The 15323-nt window shown below is 43.0% G+C and overlaps 1 protein-coding gene across 3 annotated transcripts; it reads right to left on the minus strand.

Annotated features, from left to right (window-relative positions):
* Positions 1–10631: 10631 nt before the first annotated feature.
* LOC146389797 (uncharacterized) lies at positions 10632–14726 on the minus strand. 3 transcript variants are annotated; one of them, XM_084912615.1, is made up of 5 exons: positions 14440–14726; positions 13759–14109; positions 13519–13624; positions 10998–13065; positions 10632–10808 (listed from the first exon to the last, which is right to left on the minus strand). In XM_084912615.1, exons 3-4 carry the CDS (start codon positions 13534–13536, stop codon positions 10999–11001), a joined length of 2085 nt encoding a protein of 694 aa, XP_084768741.1. In that variant the 5' UTR covers positions 13537–13624; positions 13759–14109; positions 14440–14726; the 3' UTR covers positions 10632–10808; position 10998. The 3 variants fall into 3 exon arrangements, with proteins under 3 accessions (XP_084768741.1, XP_084768733.1, XP_084768751.1); XM_084912625.1 differs by having other exon boundaries at positions 10652–10750; XM_084912607.1 differs by lacking the exon at positions 13759–14109 and having other exon boundaries at positions 10632–13065.
* Between the last annotated feature and the right edge of the window lie 597 nt (positions 14727–15323).

Genomic DNA, 15323 nt, shown 5'->3' on the forward strand with positions numbered 1-15323 from the left:
CCTGTTGCCACTAGGTGGCGCTCTGCGTATTCCCGACAATGGGCACATCAATCTGTTCAGGGCGGGTCTGACATCATACCTGTAAAGTCTGGTTCTGATCAGCTTGGATTTCATTGAGTTATACTAATTTGTTTCTCCATGGCGAGACATCAAAGTTCGCCATGCTGCTGGGGTCACACCCTTTCGCGAAAAGTCACAGTTTTCACTGTAACCCAAGACCAACTCCTTAAGGCTTTCCTGGAGAAATTTGAGGCTGCAGATGTCACCCATCACAATACTGTACCCCAAAGTGTAAAACATGACATTTCCTGTTCCCACTAGGTGGCGCTGTCCCTGATGTCAAATATGGCAGTTGAAATGTGTTCAGGGGTGGAGCCTTATCATATGTGTACTCTTTGGTCCAGTTCGGACAATGTATGACAGAATGAGAGGCAATAAGATTTTCATGGCGAGTCATTGAAATTCGCCGCGGCGCCACGGCGTCACCGTATTGTGAAAACTCAAAAGCTCCGCAATTTAACATGGCCCAGGTGTGTAGTTGGCACTGTCCAAATTTGAAGTTTATAGGACCAAATCCCAAGGAGGAGTTCGTTAAAGTACAAGGCATGGAAACGGTAAAATCAGAGCCAAAATGTCACCTTCAATCCAAAATGGCGGACTTCCTGTTGGGTTTAGGACATGGCCATAATAGACTTTTTTGTTCGACTCTGTACGTTATATATGTGTACCGACTTTCAAACATGTAGGTCATACCCATACCGGGGGCTCGCGTTTTTCATTTTTCTAGGTGGCGCTACTGAGCCAATTTTCCCTGGCCATGTCTGAGAACATTAAAATACGTAAATTTTCACCAGACCTGACGCGTGTGCAAAATTTCATGAGTTTTTGAGCATGTTTAGGCCCTCAAAAGGCCGATTCATTTGCCGAAATAATAATAATAATAATAATAATAATAATAAACAGAGCAGATACAATAGGGCCTTCGCACTGTCAGTGCTCGGGCCCTAATAATAATAAGAAACGGAGCAGATACAATAGGGCCTTCGCACTCTCGGTGCTCGGGCCCTAATAAACAGAGCAGATACAATAGGGCCTTCGCACTGTCAGTGCTCGGGCCCTAATAAACGGAGCAGATACAATAGGGCCTTCGCACTTTTAGTGCTCGGGCCCTAATAACAAAATGTTAAAGTGGATCAAAGTATGAAAGATGACTCAATTTTCAGCAATAACTCATCTGTTCTCTAGTTTTGTTTCTACTTTCTTCAGAAAATGTTATTTGCTGCATTGATTGACTTGATTGAGTCAAACATCATGCCTGTGTCACCAACATGACCTGGTGACACAGATAGCATACAATTAAAATTTGTTTCTTCATCCTCTGCTGAGAAACAGCTGAAACCTGATGAATGAACACAACAATGAACACAAACATTACTTACATAGTCCTTTTATTAACTGCACAAGTAGTGCTGGTCATAGCTGCTGGCTAACAGGGTAAGGGTGTTGTGGTTCTGTAGCTCTGTCCACCGGTTTCGGGAACATATTTAGACAGATTTTGTATGATAAGCTTAATTTTATGGACGCACAGTTTGAGCACTCAGGTCGCATCAGAGCATCAGGCCGTATAGTGTGAGACCCTGCATCGTGACCTATGAACTTCTAACCTCTGAGATTCAATTGTACAGTTTGAGCGGAATAACGTGACTGAAAATAAATCGCACAGTGTTTGCCCAGCTTAATGCAGACTGTTTAAAGTAAACAAGCTGCTGTTTGACATATTAAACACTGTCACCCGCAGTATTGCCTTCTGTTTTAACAGTTAAAGCAGTAGAGATGAGCTGTTTGCATGTGCGTGGAACTCTAGCGTCATTAACCAGGCTAGCTGTTAGCTTATAGCTCACGCTAGCTAACCAGCGAGCAGTTAAAAAGACAGCCGAAGCTGCACAAAACACCCACAAACTTATCTCACTACAACGTAGCGCCGAAAATATGCCTCGCAGCTCGAGCTCGACACCGCTGCTGTAAGATAAGACTGACATCCAGCTAACCACAGCTAAAAAGATATTTAGAGAAAACTTACCGTTTCCTCAGGTCACACGAGTTGAGTTGTTTCACGCTGAAAAGTTGGTTTGTTTTGGCTCTCACTGAAGACACCGACACTGAAGACATAGCTGTTCTTTTGTGCTGCTTTTAAGCAAAACATTCTTTGTATGTGAGGCCAAGGGTGTTCATCCTCTTCAGCTCTAGCGTAGATGACTGGCTCGGCCATGTTTTCATGGGTTTCTTCTTTCCGTGTGTCCGCTACTTTGAAACGCTTGGGCCGCTCTGCCCGCCACAGTTTCAAACTGGTCATGTGACTGCATGGTCACATCTCATTGGTAAAAACGTTACCAGAAACTCCACTGGCGGCATGTTATCTAATGTGTTAAACTAATTATTTATTTATTTTTAAAGTAACGAGTCGAATTTTGCAAATGTAGCGGAGTAAAAGTACCGTTTCTTCTTCACAAATGTACTCAAGTAAAAGTAAAAAGTATCGTGCAAAAAAGGTACTTTAAAAGTACATTTTTTTCAAAAACTTACTCAAGTAAATGTAACTCGTTACTACCCACCACTGCTTCAGAATTAAGTGTTTTCTTCACTTGGAAGGTGGGTCACTTTGCATTGCCATGGTAACTTATGCTTTGAACCAAATTAAGATCCAGATTAGAGATCATCAGGTATGAAACATTTAGGGATCAATAAATTCTCCAGTACATAGCGTCACAATTCCTGGAAGATCCTTTAGACCCCTGTGCAGGATGAGTAGGAGGGTCTACTTTGTTTTTGTTTTGTTTTTAATGTCACACAGTGGAAATTTGTGTTGTTTTGTTTTTGTTTTATCATACTGTCTATTGGTACATAGTGTTGATTTTATTTGCATGATTTTATTGTGATATTTATATTGTGTCTTTTAGTATTGTTGCACAATATTCTTTTAATCCATTGAGGACAATTGTAGGTACCTGTGGAGGCAGGGGTGATCCCCGAGGCGGCCCGAGCGCAGAGACAGGAAGGCAACACACGAAAGGTGAGCAGGAGGAAAAGAAACGCGTGAAAGCCAGCATATGTGTTGAAGGACCTGCTGCCTGACTGTGGGCTGCCACGAGTCGTTCGCCGACGGACCGGCCGGCAGAACATGGAAAATTTGCCCACGTGTGGCTGTACTGTGGGATTATGGAACTGTGGGAGGAATTTTAGCATATGGAAAAATTTGTTTAGCTTTTCTTTTGATAGTGTATAGATATTTCTGCTGGCAGGGTTTTTGGCGTATTGAGAAAACTCTTTTTATTGTATAGGGGGATTTTAAACTTTATTTGTAATTCTGTCTGTGTCTGTTTCCATGGAAAGAAATGGTGTGTTTAAGGCCAACTTAGCCTTTGTGCCCTGAGCGCTGACCCACTCACTCCCCTTATTCTTGTCTGTGAGCAGACTTTGTGGTGAAAATTTAGATAGCCAAGTCTATTTTTTTTTTTTTTTTGCCTGTCCCGTTTGGCTCTTTTGCCATCAGAATTATTGTCTAAAGGCGAAGAAAGATGCCCAACGGATTTACTTTACCAAATGGTCCATTTGATTCACCTTTTATTGTTTATTTTATTTTCACTTGCTGAATACGGGACAGACTTGACTGGGGGAAAGAAGGGGAGAAAGAAAGAGGGAAAGAAAAACAGCTGAGAAGAGGGACGGGGGAGAAGGGCAAAAAACAAAAACCAACAGAATAAGCAGAAAAAAAAATACATATATCGATCACCTGGATCACGTGGTTGAGAAAGAAAAAAGAAAACAAGCAGAAGAAAACGAGATTAAGAGAATAAACAACATCACAATGATATATGGGAATATGACAGTAAATACTAAATATTAACCATTATTGTGCAGCACATAAGATCGACAGCGCACAGTGTGCTTTGAGGTAGCAGCCAAAAAGGGTGTAGTTTGTGTGTGTGATCACCCGTGTGTGCACCTGTGAGCATGGATGCGCTTGTTTTTTAAAAGGTTCCTTCATGTAATGATCTGCTAGAGGGTGTGGGGAGCCACAGCCCCGTCCTCCAGGGCATGAAGCAGGTATGGAGGAGATCAAGACTCCAGACATCCAGAGGCCCCCAGAACACAAGAGACCAAGGATGACCAACCGAGGGGCAGCTGCGCCACTATCCCAGAAAGAGCTGAGGAGAGTCCCAGATGAGGGGTCACTCAGCAGCTGCGGAGCAGAAGCCAGGGGGGGGGTTGCAGTGACGTGCCCGTGAGCTCTGCCAGCTGTGCCAGCTGTGCCAGAGTGACCAGGCCGAGAGCCCGGGGGCACCCCACCTCCAAAGTGGCCCAAGCGAGCCCCAGGCCCCAATAAGCAGCCGCCAAGGAGTGAGCCGGTGTGTACCTGGACGCCCATCCCTGGACACAAAGAACCACCAACGCACCGATGTCTGAGGGCGTCTGCCACTGGTAGGGGAAGTGGTGGGGGAGATAGGCCTCCATACCTTGGAGGACCTGGGATGTCCCCAGAGAGGTGGCGTCTGATACCCAACCTGACATATAGACACAGAGATACAGGCACACACAGATACAAACATCCATTCCCACCCTCATGCTCTCATATGCACTTACTCCACACTCAACCAACGTGGAGACAGACATAAAGAGACACTGTACACACAATCACACTCCCCAAGCGTACTCTACGAACCGGGTCTAGGTAAACTTGCCCCTGGAGGGGGAAACTGCACCCAGACCCAGGTGGTGTTACCCTTTTCCCTGCGGTGGGGAGAAGCAGACCGCATAATAATAATAATAATATTATTCTGATTATTCAGATGTAATGAGAGTGTGAGTAATATGAATGTCTAAGTTGTGGGATAAAATTGAGGCAGAGGCAGCCAGAAGGGGACAGAGGGGGGGGGGGGGTACCTCCTCTGCACCCTGGTGACACACCCCTACTCCAAGGCCCTGCATGTGTGGGTGGTTGTGGTGGAGCGGGAAGAGGGAGGCAGCTGGAGATGGGGAGGGAAGGAAGGAAGGGGCAAGTGACCCCTCCCTGGGGCCAGCTCCCCCGCTGACCCCAGTAGGCACCCCCATACTCCGCGACCCGCCAGGGAAAGGGGCCCCAGGCCCATCCGGTTCGGATGGGCCTGGGGCGGCGCTGCTGCACTGGGCCCCGAAAGAGATCCACCAGTCTTAACGGTTACATTAGCAGCATTTATTCAGTAATAAATAGTAAATAATATAGAATTCTAGATGCAACTTTATCCTGTGATTTTCTATTTTTATCTTCAGTTAGTAGCAAACACATTTTACTACAGCTGTATTGTTCCATAAATATTAATTTCTGATCCTACAACAGGACACACTCACTGTAATTGCTGACCTCAAATTAAATTTGTACATAGACTAGGTTTGAATCTAGTTTTTGTATTTAATCTTAATCAGCACTTAATCTGTGTTGCATTTAACTGTTATATTTTTAATGTTCTTCATAGATGAACAATCATCATTTTATCATCACCTGACTAATTATCGTGCTTGCCAATGTCAGTGAAAATGAATTCAGACACATTCTGGATGTCGACATGTCTTCCTAGTACACAGCTCAGGTCACCAGTGACCCACTGAGGTGGAATTTTTGCCTCATACACTTCTTTGTCTCTGTCACAGCTGGATTACAGATGTTAAGTGTCCACCCAGCCTCGTGTCTTCTTCACACACACAGACAAACTGAATCAATATGAAAATAATCCTCCTGCACTTCTTGTTATTTCAGAGAGAAACTCAGTTTCGTTCAATCTCACCTGCAGAGACAAACATGAAGATGCTGAAAAACAGCAAAGTGGAACAGAGTGACGCAGTTCCAGTAGACATTTCTGTGCTTCTGTATTAAAATCAGAATCTGAGCTTCAGATGAGACTATCTGCAATGAACTTTGATGTTAGATGAAGCTTGTTAAGGGTTCAAATATTGAGGAGGGATACAGGAGGAATTCCAAAATAACAACTCTGATCCGGCTGGGTGGAGTCAAACGATGATTTTAATGAACACAAGCAGCGTGGGGAGATGTACACTGCAAAACATCAGCTGTAGATCTCCACCCAAAAAGACACTTCAGATTGCTTTTGATTCATCAGGGTTAACGCCCCCTCATGCGTCATCATATACAATACATGCATACGTCAAATCAAAACCACAATGACTTTTAACACAGTTTGAAAAGAACATCGCCTCCGTCTCAGGCAGGTGCTTTCTGTAGCTCATCTCGCTCTCGCTTCTCCTAAACCTCGGGCAATGCTCTGCAACAAACTAGCAATTCTGCACGCACAAAAATGCAGTTGCAAGAAAATATATCTGAACTCGCACCTAGAACATAAGCCTACCTACAGTGTATGCAGGTGTGTGTGTGTGTGTATATGTGTGTGTGTGTGTGTTCTGACCTCAATTGGCACTCTGTGTCACCTCTCACCTCACCCACTAATGCTCACAGTCAGACAGAGGCCACTCTCAGATGTGTAGCAGTTTACTAAATATATATATATATATATATATATATATATATATATATATATATATATATATATGTATATAAAACACCCAGCACGCCCCTGCGGGTGGTTTATCCTTCAAGCTCAGGTCCTCTACCAGAGGCCTGGGAGCTTGAGGGTCCTGCGCAGTATCTTAGCTGTTCCCAGGACTGCGCTCTTCTGGACAGAGATCTCCGATGTTGTTCCCGGGATCTGCTGGAGCCACTCGCCTAGCTTGGGAGTCACCGCACCTAGTGCTCCAATTACCACGGGGACCACTGTTACCTTCACCCTCCACATCCTCTCGAGCTCTTCTCTGAGCCCTTGGTATTTCTCGAGCTTCTCGTGTTCCTTCTTCCTGATATTGCTGTCATTCGGAACCGCTACATCGATCACTACGGCCGTCTTCTTCTGTTTGTCTACCACCACTATGTCCGGTTGGTTAGCCACCACCATTTTGTCCGTCTGTATCTGGAAGTCCCACAGGATCTTAGCTCGGTCATTCTCCACCACCCTTGGGGGCATCTCCCATTTTGACCTTGGGACTTCCAGGTTATACTCGGCACAGATGTTCCTGTACACTATGCCGGCCACTTGGTTATGGCGTTCCATGTATGCCTTGCCTGCTAGCATCTTGCACCCTGCTGTTATGTGCTGGATTGTCTCTGGGGCATCTTTACACAGCCTGCACCTGGGGTCTTGCCTGGTGTGGTAGACCCCAGCCTCTATGGATCTTGTACTCAGAGCTTGTTCTTGTGCTAGCATGATTAGTGCCTCTGTGCTGTCTATCAGTCCAGCTTTGTCCAGCCACTGGTAGGATTTCTGGATATCAGCCACCTCCTCTATCTGCCGGTGGCACATACCGTGCAGGGCCCTGTCCTTCCATGATGGTTCCTCGTCTCCCTCCTCTTTCTTGGGTTTCTGCTGCCTGAGGTATTCACTGAGCACTCGGTCAGTTGGGGCCATCTTCCCAATGTATTCTTGGATGTTCGTTGTCTCATCCTGGACTGTGGTGCTGACACTCACCAGTCCCCGGCCCCCTTCCTTCCGCTTAGCGTACAGCCTCAGGGTGCTGGACTTGGGGTGAAACCCTCCATGCATGGTAAGGAGCTTTCTTGTCTTTATGTCAGTGGCTTCTATCTCCTCCTTTGGCCAGCCTATTACCCCAGCAGGGTACCTGATCACGGGCAGGGCGTAGGTGTTGATGGCCCGGATCTTGTTCTTACCATTCAGCTGACTCCTCAGGACTTGCCTGACCCTCTGCAGGTACTTGGTGGTTGCAGCCTTTCTAGCGGCCTCTTCATGGTTCCCATTTGCCTGCGGGATCCCCAGGTACTTGTAACTGTCCTCTATGTCTGCAATGTTGCCTTCTGGTAGTTCAATCCCCTCAGTTCTGACTACCTTCCCTCTCTTTGTTACCATTCGACTACACTTCTCCAGTCCGAACGACATTCCAGTGTCATTGCTGTATAGCCTGGTAGTGTGGATCAGTGAATCGATGTCTCATTCACTCTTGGCATACAGCTTGATGTCATCCATGTACAGGAGGTTCCTGATGAAGGCTCTTAGGGTCCTGTTGATCTTGTACAATTCTAAGCATTCCAGTATCCAGCTGTGGGGCATTGAGTCATAGGCCTTCTTGTAATTTATCCAGGCAGTGCACAGGTTGGTCAGCCTGGTCTTGCAGTCTCGGCTGACTGTTCTTGTCTACCAGTGGCTGGTGTTTTGCGCCTCTGGTATTCTTGCTAATCCCTTTCTGTGCCCCACTCATGTATTGACCCATGTGCCTGTTCATCTTAGCCGATCAGAACATCAGAACAATGACGTGACTGCTAAATGTTACCGGAGTGATACATTTCCTGTTGTCAGGCCAGCAGGTATCGGGCTTTTGATGTTCTCCTTTATCTCATAGTGGACAGAAATTATTTTTTGGAGAGGCACAAATAATTTGTGTGGCATCAGATTTGATGCAGAACACCTGATTGTTTTGTAAATAGTTTGAAATGTTTGTTTAAAAAAATGCCTTAGCAGCCTTTTTAGGTAAACAGCTGCAAAAATCTTTGTTGTTTGCAATACTCAGTAACTTTTTTGAAGAAGTAACTATATAATTAATTGCCCAGCATTGGTCTTTATATATTGTATTTTGCAGAGAGAGAGTTACAAAGTTTCAAAGTGGTGCTCCATGAGAGTCCTGTAGACGAGCAGGGGGGAGAACGCAACTGCAAACCGCTGTTGCAATGCAGGAACATCTGCTTTATTGAAATGTGTGAGATGTTAACCACAATGACTCTTAAACACACGGTCTGAAAACTTCATCCCAACAGCACGTTTTTAAGAAAAATTTAACATATTATCCTTGAAGATCATTTTAGAGTTTTTAAGGAGCTGCAGGATCCTTGTTCAGTGTGAGTGGAGAACAGCCAAGTTGACTCCTGTGATAAACCTCCACATGTACCACTGAAAACAGTTAAATTACTTTGAATCTAAAATCATGGCTCAAACTACTTGTTCTGAGACCATTTCTTTATTTTTCACACCAAACTGTTTAATAACATAAACTCTACACAGACTTCATCAAATATAACTAACACTTTAACATTATCAGCATTTCATAATACAAACTTCAAATCAACAAGAAAACAGCTGCAAACATGTGGATCAAAATTCATTAAAAAACAACATGTGGACTTCAAGGACTAAATACACTAAAGTGAAAGGAGGAGCCAAAAATAGAGGTTTAACAGAATTTGAATTAAGTAAAAGTAGTCACCTGTGATCTTAAAAATAGTTCTGATGTGTGCTGCTGTTTTTAACTTTAAACATTTCTTTGCTGCCAATGTGAAGAAGATTGTGTTCTTTGCCTAATTGAATAAAAGTTACTCTGACTCACTGCTTCATCTTCTGGTACAAACTGGTATTACATGGAAGTACAGCCCAAAACCAGTTTTACTTGAGTTTCTTTTTTTCTAGACATAAAGTCACAGCAGGTGTTTTTTCAAAGCTGGTGGACAGATTTAGTTTATTTTGGAAGTTTTAAGAGCAACTGCTGTGAAATCATTTGCAATTTTGGGAGAAAAGGTTCAAGAGAAGATTTTACAACAGCAAAAGTTTAAATATGAATGAAAAATTGAAATTTAACTGAGGTAACACATTAAATGAATACATTAAAAAAAGAAGTTAATTTTGGAAACACTAAGAAAGTTCAAATGAAAGAAATTGAAATATATATCCATATCTGCAATTCTGATACATTATTAATTTGGTAAAAAAGACATTCCTATAACTTTAATAATACAGTACCACATAAAACGAATACAACTACTAAACACTACTGTGTCCTAAGGGAACAAAGAATAAAATGTAACAGGGATAACACTTTAGAGAATTAAAATCCCTCCAAGGAAAAAATATAAACTTGATATACATATCTATACATGCAGCTTCCTAAATGTAACATTCAGGATTATTCACTGCAGGTCCAGAAATCAGAGCTACCTCATCAGATCCAAGTGTGACATCAGCTGACACTCTTTACAGGAGATTCCATCTGAACTCTGTGGAGCCTGATCTCAAGGTTTTTAAGTCTGACCCTGAAACCAGAAGAGGATCTTTCTCCCTCTTCAGATTCATTGTGATCCAGTGATTTCAGTCCTGCATGATCAGGCTGATGTTTGCACAAAGTAGATAATGAAGTGAATGTTTTTGCACATTGGTAACAGTGAAACAGTTTATTTACAGAGTGGGATCGTTTGTGTTCGGAGTATGAACTGAGATTCCTGAAGCTCTTGTCACACTGGTCACAGATGAAGTTCACTTCCATGTGAGTACGTTCATGTTTGTTACGATGACCTAATTGGGAGAAGCTTTTGTCACAGTGTCTGCATTTGTATGGTGTCTCTTCTATGTGGATTCCCTTATGCTTTTTCTTTAAGCTCACGTGCAGTGGTGAAGGATGACCCACACTGGTCACAGATGTGCTTTTTGACCCCACTGTGGAAGAGTTCATATATTTTTAATGTACTTGGTGTGTGGAAGGCTCTCCCACATTCTTTGCAGTAGTTCATTTTGGCTCCAGTGTGTCTACGTTGATGTGGTTTTAGGTCCCGTTCATGATTGGGAGTTTTTCCACAAAGGTCACAGAGAAACTCTTTTCCACCACCACAGTGACGACAGGGTTGAGAAATGGATCCATGTGCATTGCTCCACTTCTAAACAAAGACATTGTAAGGCAGGGAATTCCTTCAAAGTTTTTATCCTGAATGTCGCCTGAAATAAAAAAGCATCTCTGCCAACATCCAATTACATTTTACTGTCTACATTACAACACTCAGCTTACTGGGCGAAAATGAGTCTTCATTTTTCCAAGCAGTTCATTCAGTATAACTCAATAAGTTTACTGATCAGACTTGTTCCAAACAATCAGGTTAAAATTACAAGATAAAAATAAATACATACCTCAGAGATGCCTCTGTAAGCTGCTATTTTGAGCAAAAGTCTTACCACACAACTCATAGCTGTGTGCTTTAGCTCCACTGTGCATGATATGGTGTAATTTTAAGCCTTTACGATGGGTAAAAGACTTTCCACACAAGTTGCAGCTGTAAGGTTTGACTCCACTGTGGATGAGTTGGTGTGTTTTTAAGTGTCCAGCCTCGGTAAAAGATTTTCCACACAACTCACAGCTGTAAGGTTTAACTCCACTGTGGATGAGATGGTGTGTTTTTAAGTTTCCAGCCTGGGTAAAAGACTTTCCACATAAGTCACAGCTGTAAGGTTTAACTCCACTGTGGATGAGTTGGTGTGTTTTTAAGCTTCCAGCCTGGGTAAAAGACTTTCCACACAATTTACAGCTGTAAGGTTTAACTCCACTGTGGATGAGTTGGTGTGTTTTTAAGCTTCCAGCCTGGGTAAAAGACTTTCCACACAACTCACAGCTGTAAGGTTTAAATCCACTGTGGATGAGTTGGTGTGTTTTTAGGCTTTGAGCCAGGGTAAAAGACTTTCCACACAATTTACAGCTGTACAGTTTAACTCCACTGTGGATGAGTTGGTGTGTTTTTAAGTGTCCAGCTTCGGTAAAAGACTTTCCACACAATTTACAGCTGTAAGGTTTAACTCCACTGTGGATGAGTTGGTGTTTTTTTAAGTGTCCAGCCTCGGTAAAAGACTTTCCACACAATTTACAGCTGTAAGGTTTAACTCCACTGTGGATGAGTTGGTGTCTTTTTAAGCTTCCAGCCTCGGTAAAAGACTTTCCACACAACTCACAGCTGTAAGGTTTAACTCCACTGTGGATGAGTTGGTGTCTTTTTAAGACTCCAGCCTCGGTAAAAGATTTTCCACACAAGTCACAGCTGTAAGGTTTAACTCCACTGTGGATGAGTTGGTGTTTTTTTAAGACTCCAGCCTCGGTAAAAGATGTTCCACACAACTCACAGCTGTAAGGTTTAACTCCACTGTGGATGAGTTGGTGTCTTTTTAAGTGTCCAGCTTCGGTAAAACACTTTCCACACAATTTACAGCTGTAAGGTTTAACTCCACTGTGGATGAGTTGGTGTTTTTTTAAGACTCCAGCCTGGGTAAAAGACTTTCCACACAATTTACAGCTGTAAGGTTTAACTCCACTGTGGATGAGTTGGTGTTTTTTTAAGTGTCCAGCCTCGGTAAAAGACTTTCCACACAATTTACAGCTGTAAGATTTAACTCCACTGTGGATGAGTTGGTGTTTTTTTAAGTGTCCAGCCTCGGTAAAAGACTTTCCACACAAGTCACAGCTGTAAGGTTTAACTCCACTGTGGATGAGTTGGTGTTTTTTCAAGACTCCAGCCTCGGTAAAAGACTTTCCACACAATTTACAGCTGTAAGGTTTAACTCCACTGTGGATGAGTTGGTGTTTTTTTAAGCTTCCAGCCTGGGTAAAAGATTTTCCACACAAGTCACAGCTGTAAGGTTTAACTCCACTGTGGATGAGTTGGTGTGTTTTTAAGTGTCCAGCTTCGGTAAAAGACTTTCCACACAATTTACAGCTGTAAGGTTTAACTCCACTGTGGATGAGTTGGTGTTTTTTTAAGCTTCCAGCCTGGGTAAAAGATTTTCCACACAATTTACAGCTGTAAGGTTTAACTCCACTGTGGATGAGTTGGTGTCTTTTTAAGCTTCGAGCACGGGTAAAAGACTTTCCACACAATTTACAGCTGTAAGGTTTAACTTCACTGTGGATGAGTTGGTGTCTTTTTAAGTGTCCAGCCTGGGTAAAAGACTTTCCACACAATTTACAGCTGTAAGGTTTAACTCCACTGTGGATGAGTTGGTGTCTTTTTAAGCTTCCAGCCAGGGTAAAAGACTTTCCACACAATTTACAGCTGTAAGGTTTAACTCCACTGTGGATGAGTTGGTGTGTTTTTAGGCTTTGAGCCAGGGTAAAAGCCTTCCCACACTCATCACAGCTGTAGGTTTTCTCTCCCTTTCTTCTGTGAGGTTTGTCAGCCTCCTGAGAGCGCTGACTTCTTGCTCCATGTTGGTCCTGCAGTGACAGAGATACAAACAGAGGCAGTGAGTGAAATGCAGTCGTGGAACAAACTGAAACCCCCTCCATTGGTGGAATCAAACATGTCAACAAACGCATTGTTGGTGTGTTACCACCACCTTTTGGTGATAGTATCACATAACAATGATGTGCTACAATAGGAGTTGTAATGAAAATTACATTATTGAAGAAATATTGATCAGTGGAGAAAATCTTTTACACATAAGAAATTGCAAGTTCAACTGATGATATTGTTGTTTCAATGTGTGCTTATAAAATATGATCTTTGTATTTTCTTGTAACTTCTGTGGTTTCTGATTTTGAATGTAGATTCTGTATATATGGTTGAGCCCAGGATGCAAAAGATAAAGCTGCTGTTAACAGGTTTTTAAAAACCAACCAGCTGTACACACAGTTTCAATAACAGTGTAACTTTGATGTTTTTCTCACCTTTTGTGTTGAAGTCATTGTTTCCTCGGTAGTGGCTGAGCTGAGTCCAAATGGCTGAATTTGTTCCTCTGTTGCACCACCAGACTATTCTCCTCCTGTTACTCAGCTGGGACACACACACAAAAAATATACCCACACACATACATATATATATATATATATATATACATATATATATATACATATATATATATATATATATATATATATATGTGTGTGTGTGTGTGTGTGTGTGCGCACCTAGCCACACGAAAAGTCCGGTCACTTTCTTTCTAAGCTTCTTAGACTCAGAACAAAAGCTGTCCAGCTTTTTGTTTATCAGTGCTCTTTTTACAAATCTTGCTGGAATACATCAGGTTACAGCTGCAGTCAAAGCAAGATGAAAATAATTGAACAACCAAGCAAACGCTCAGCTTCTCCCAGCATGCTGAGCTAATGATTAGTTGGTGTTTTTCTGCAAACGGTCTCTCACTCTTGCAACATGTTCACAATAAACTGTGAACACACTTCGCCGATTTCACGGATTTTTGATGGTAGCAACCTTTTGGAGACTTTTACTTCCAGGTGAAGAATCAGACGTCTTTATTTGCGCTGGAAGAAAATAAAATACAGATGAATCTGGAGACGGTCCCACTAAGTCCTATTCTAAAGGCTGATTGCCCTCCCCCAGGCTTGTACCTGTGGCTTCATGTCCTTGGGTGGGGGTTGGCTGTTCTCCTGCCCTGCACCCTTTGTTCATATTCAAAGACTATTTTTCTGTATGTATTCTTACCCCATAGCAACCGCCAGATTATAATGTTGCAGACAATCCCAAACTCTACAGTCTGTCTAACTCCAGTGTATACCAAGCAATCTATTATTTCTCAACAGAGATAAACTCAACATAAACTGAACCCACATTAAAGTTAGCTCCGTGCTTACCTTTAGATGAGCCCACAAACCGAGAGAAACTCCGTGATGAAGCTGGAAGTCTTTCCAAACACAGGAAACAGATCAGGGAGCAGAGACCCACGTGGTTCACGCTGATCTCAGCTACGATCCAGGAGACAAGGGTGTGCAGATCGATGCAGACATCGATCCAAAAGTTGGTAGTGGTATATGTTCCTGTAAGTTCACTACTTTACTCCCGTTTCATGAAAAAGCAGCTCTCTCTGCTCGACTCCTCTCCTGCACACACACTTTCTCCGCCCCCTTTTCCTGGCTTTGTGGCGATTTGTTACTGTGCGGTCACGTGACTCAGCTGCCCAACGTAACCACGTGGGGTGTAATTTCTAAATTTGCGCCTATCTCCTTTTCCTAAACTCTTTTCCTTGGCCTCGATGAAAACGTCTTCGTGGGAAGGAGATTTGCTAAGGACTCAGGGAAAGAGAGGAGCGATGCTGAGAATTGGAACAGCCTTAGGTTCTGCAGCCTTAAATTACGCAGCCTTAACGGTCCACAAGGGCCGCGTACTCAAAGACCACTAAGGCCGGAAGTGCGAGGCTTGTAGGCTTGTGAAATGGGACGGCCTCCGTCGCGCTGCCCAGGTTGCCTAGCAACCATGATACCAACCGCTGCAAACGTTTCATACAGCTTTGTTTGACAGAAATGAATTAAAACATATTTCGTTCATTTGTTTGTTTCTAAATGAGCTTTGTGTGATTGATAAGTATCTGAGGCTGAGACCACAGGACTGTAAAACATGATTGTTGGGCTTCAGTCATTTTAAGATTAGCTAGTGAATAACAATTAGCTAATGTTGTTCAGGAGGCTAAAGTCAGTTTAAATATAATATGGCCAATATTATAGTTATTATATTAATCGGT

This window comes from Perissodus microlepis, chromosome 3 (assembly GCF_051167445.1).
Source record: "Perissodus microlepis isolate ML-2025 ecotype Zambia chromosome 3, ASM5116744v1, whole genome shotgun sequence".
Lineage (NCBI taxonomy): Eukaryota > Metazoa > Chordata > Actinopteri > Cichliformes > Cichlidae > Perissodus > Perissodus microlepis.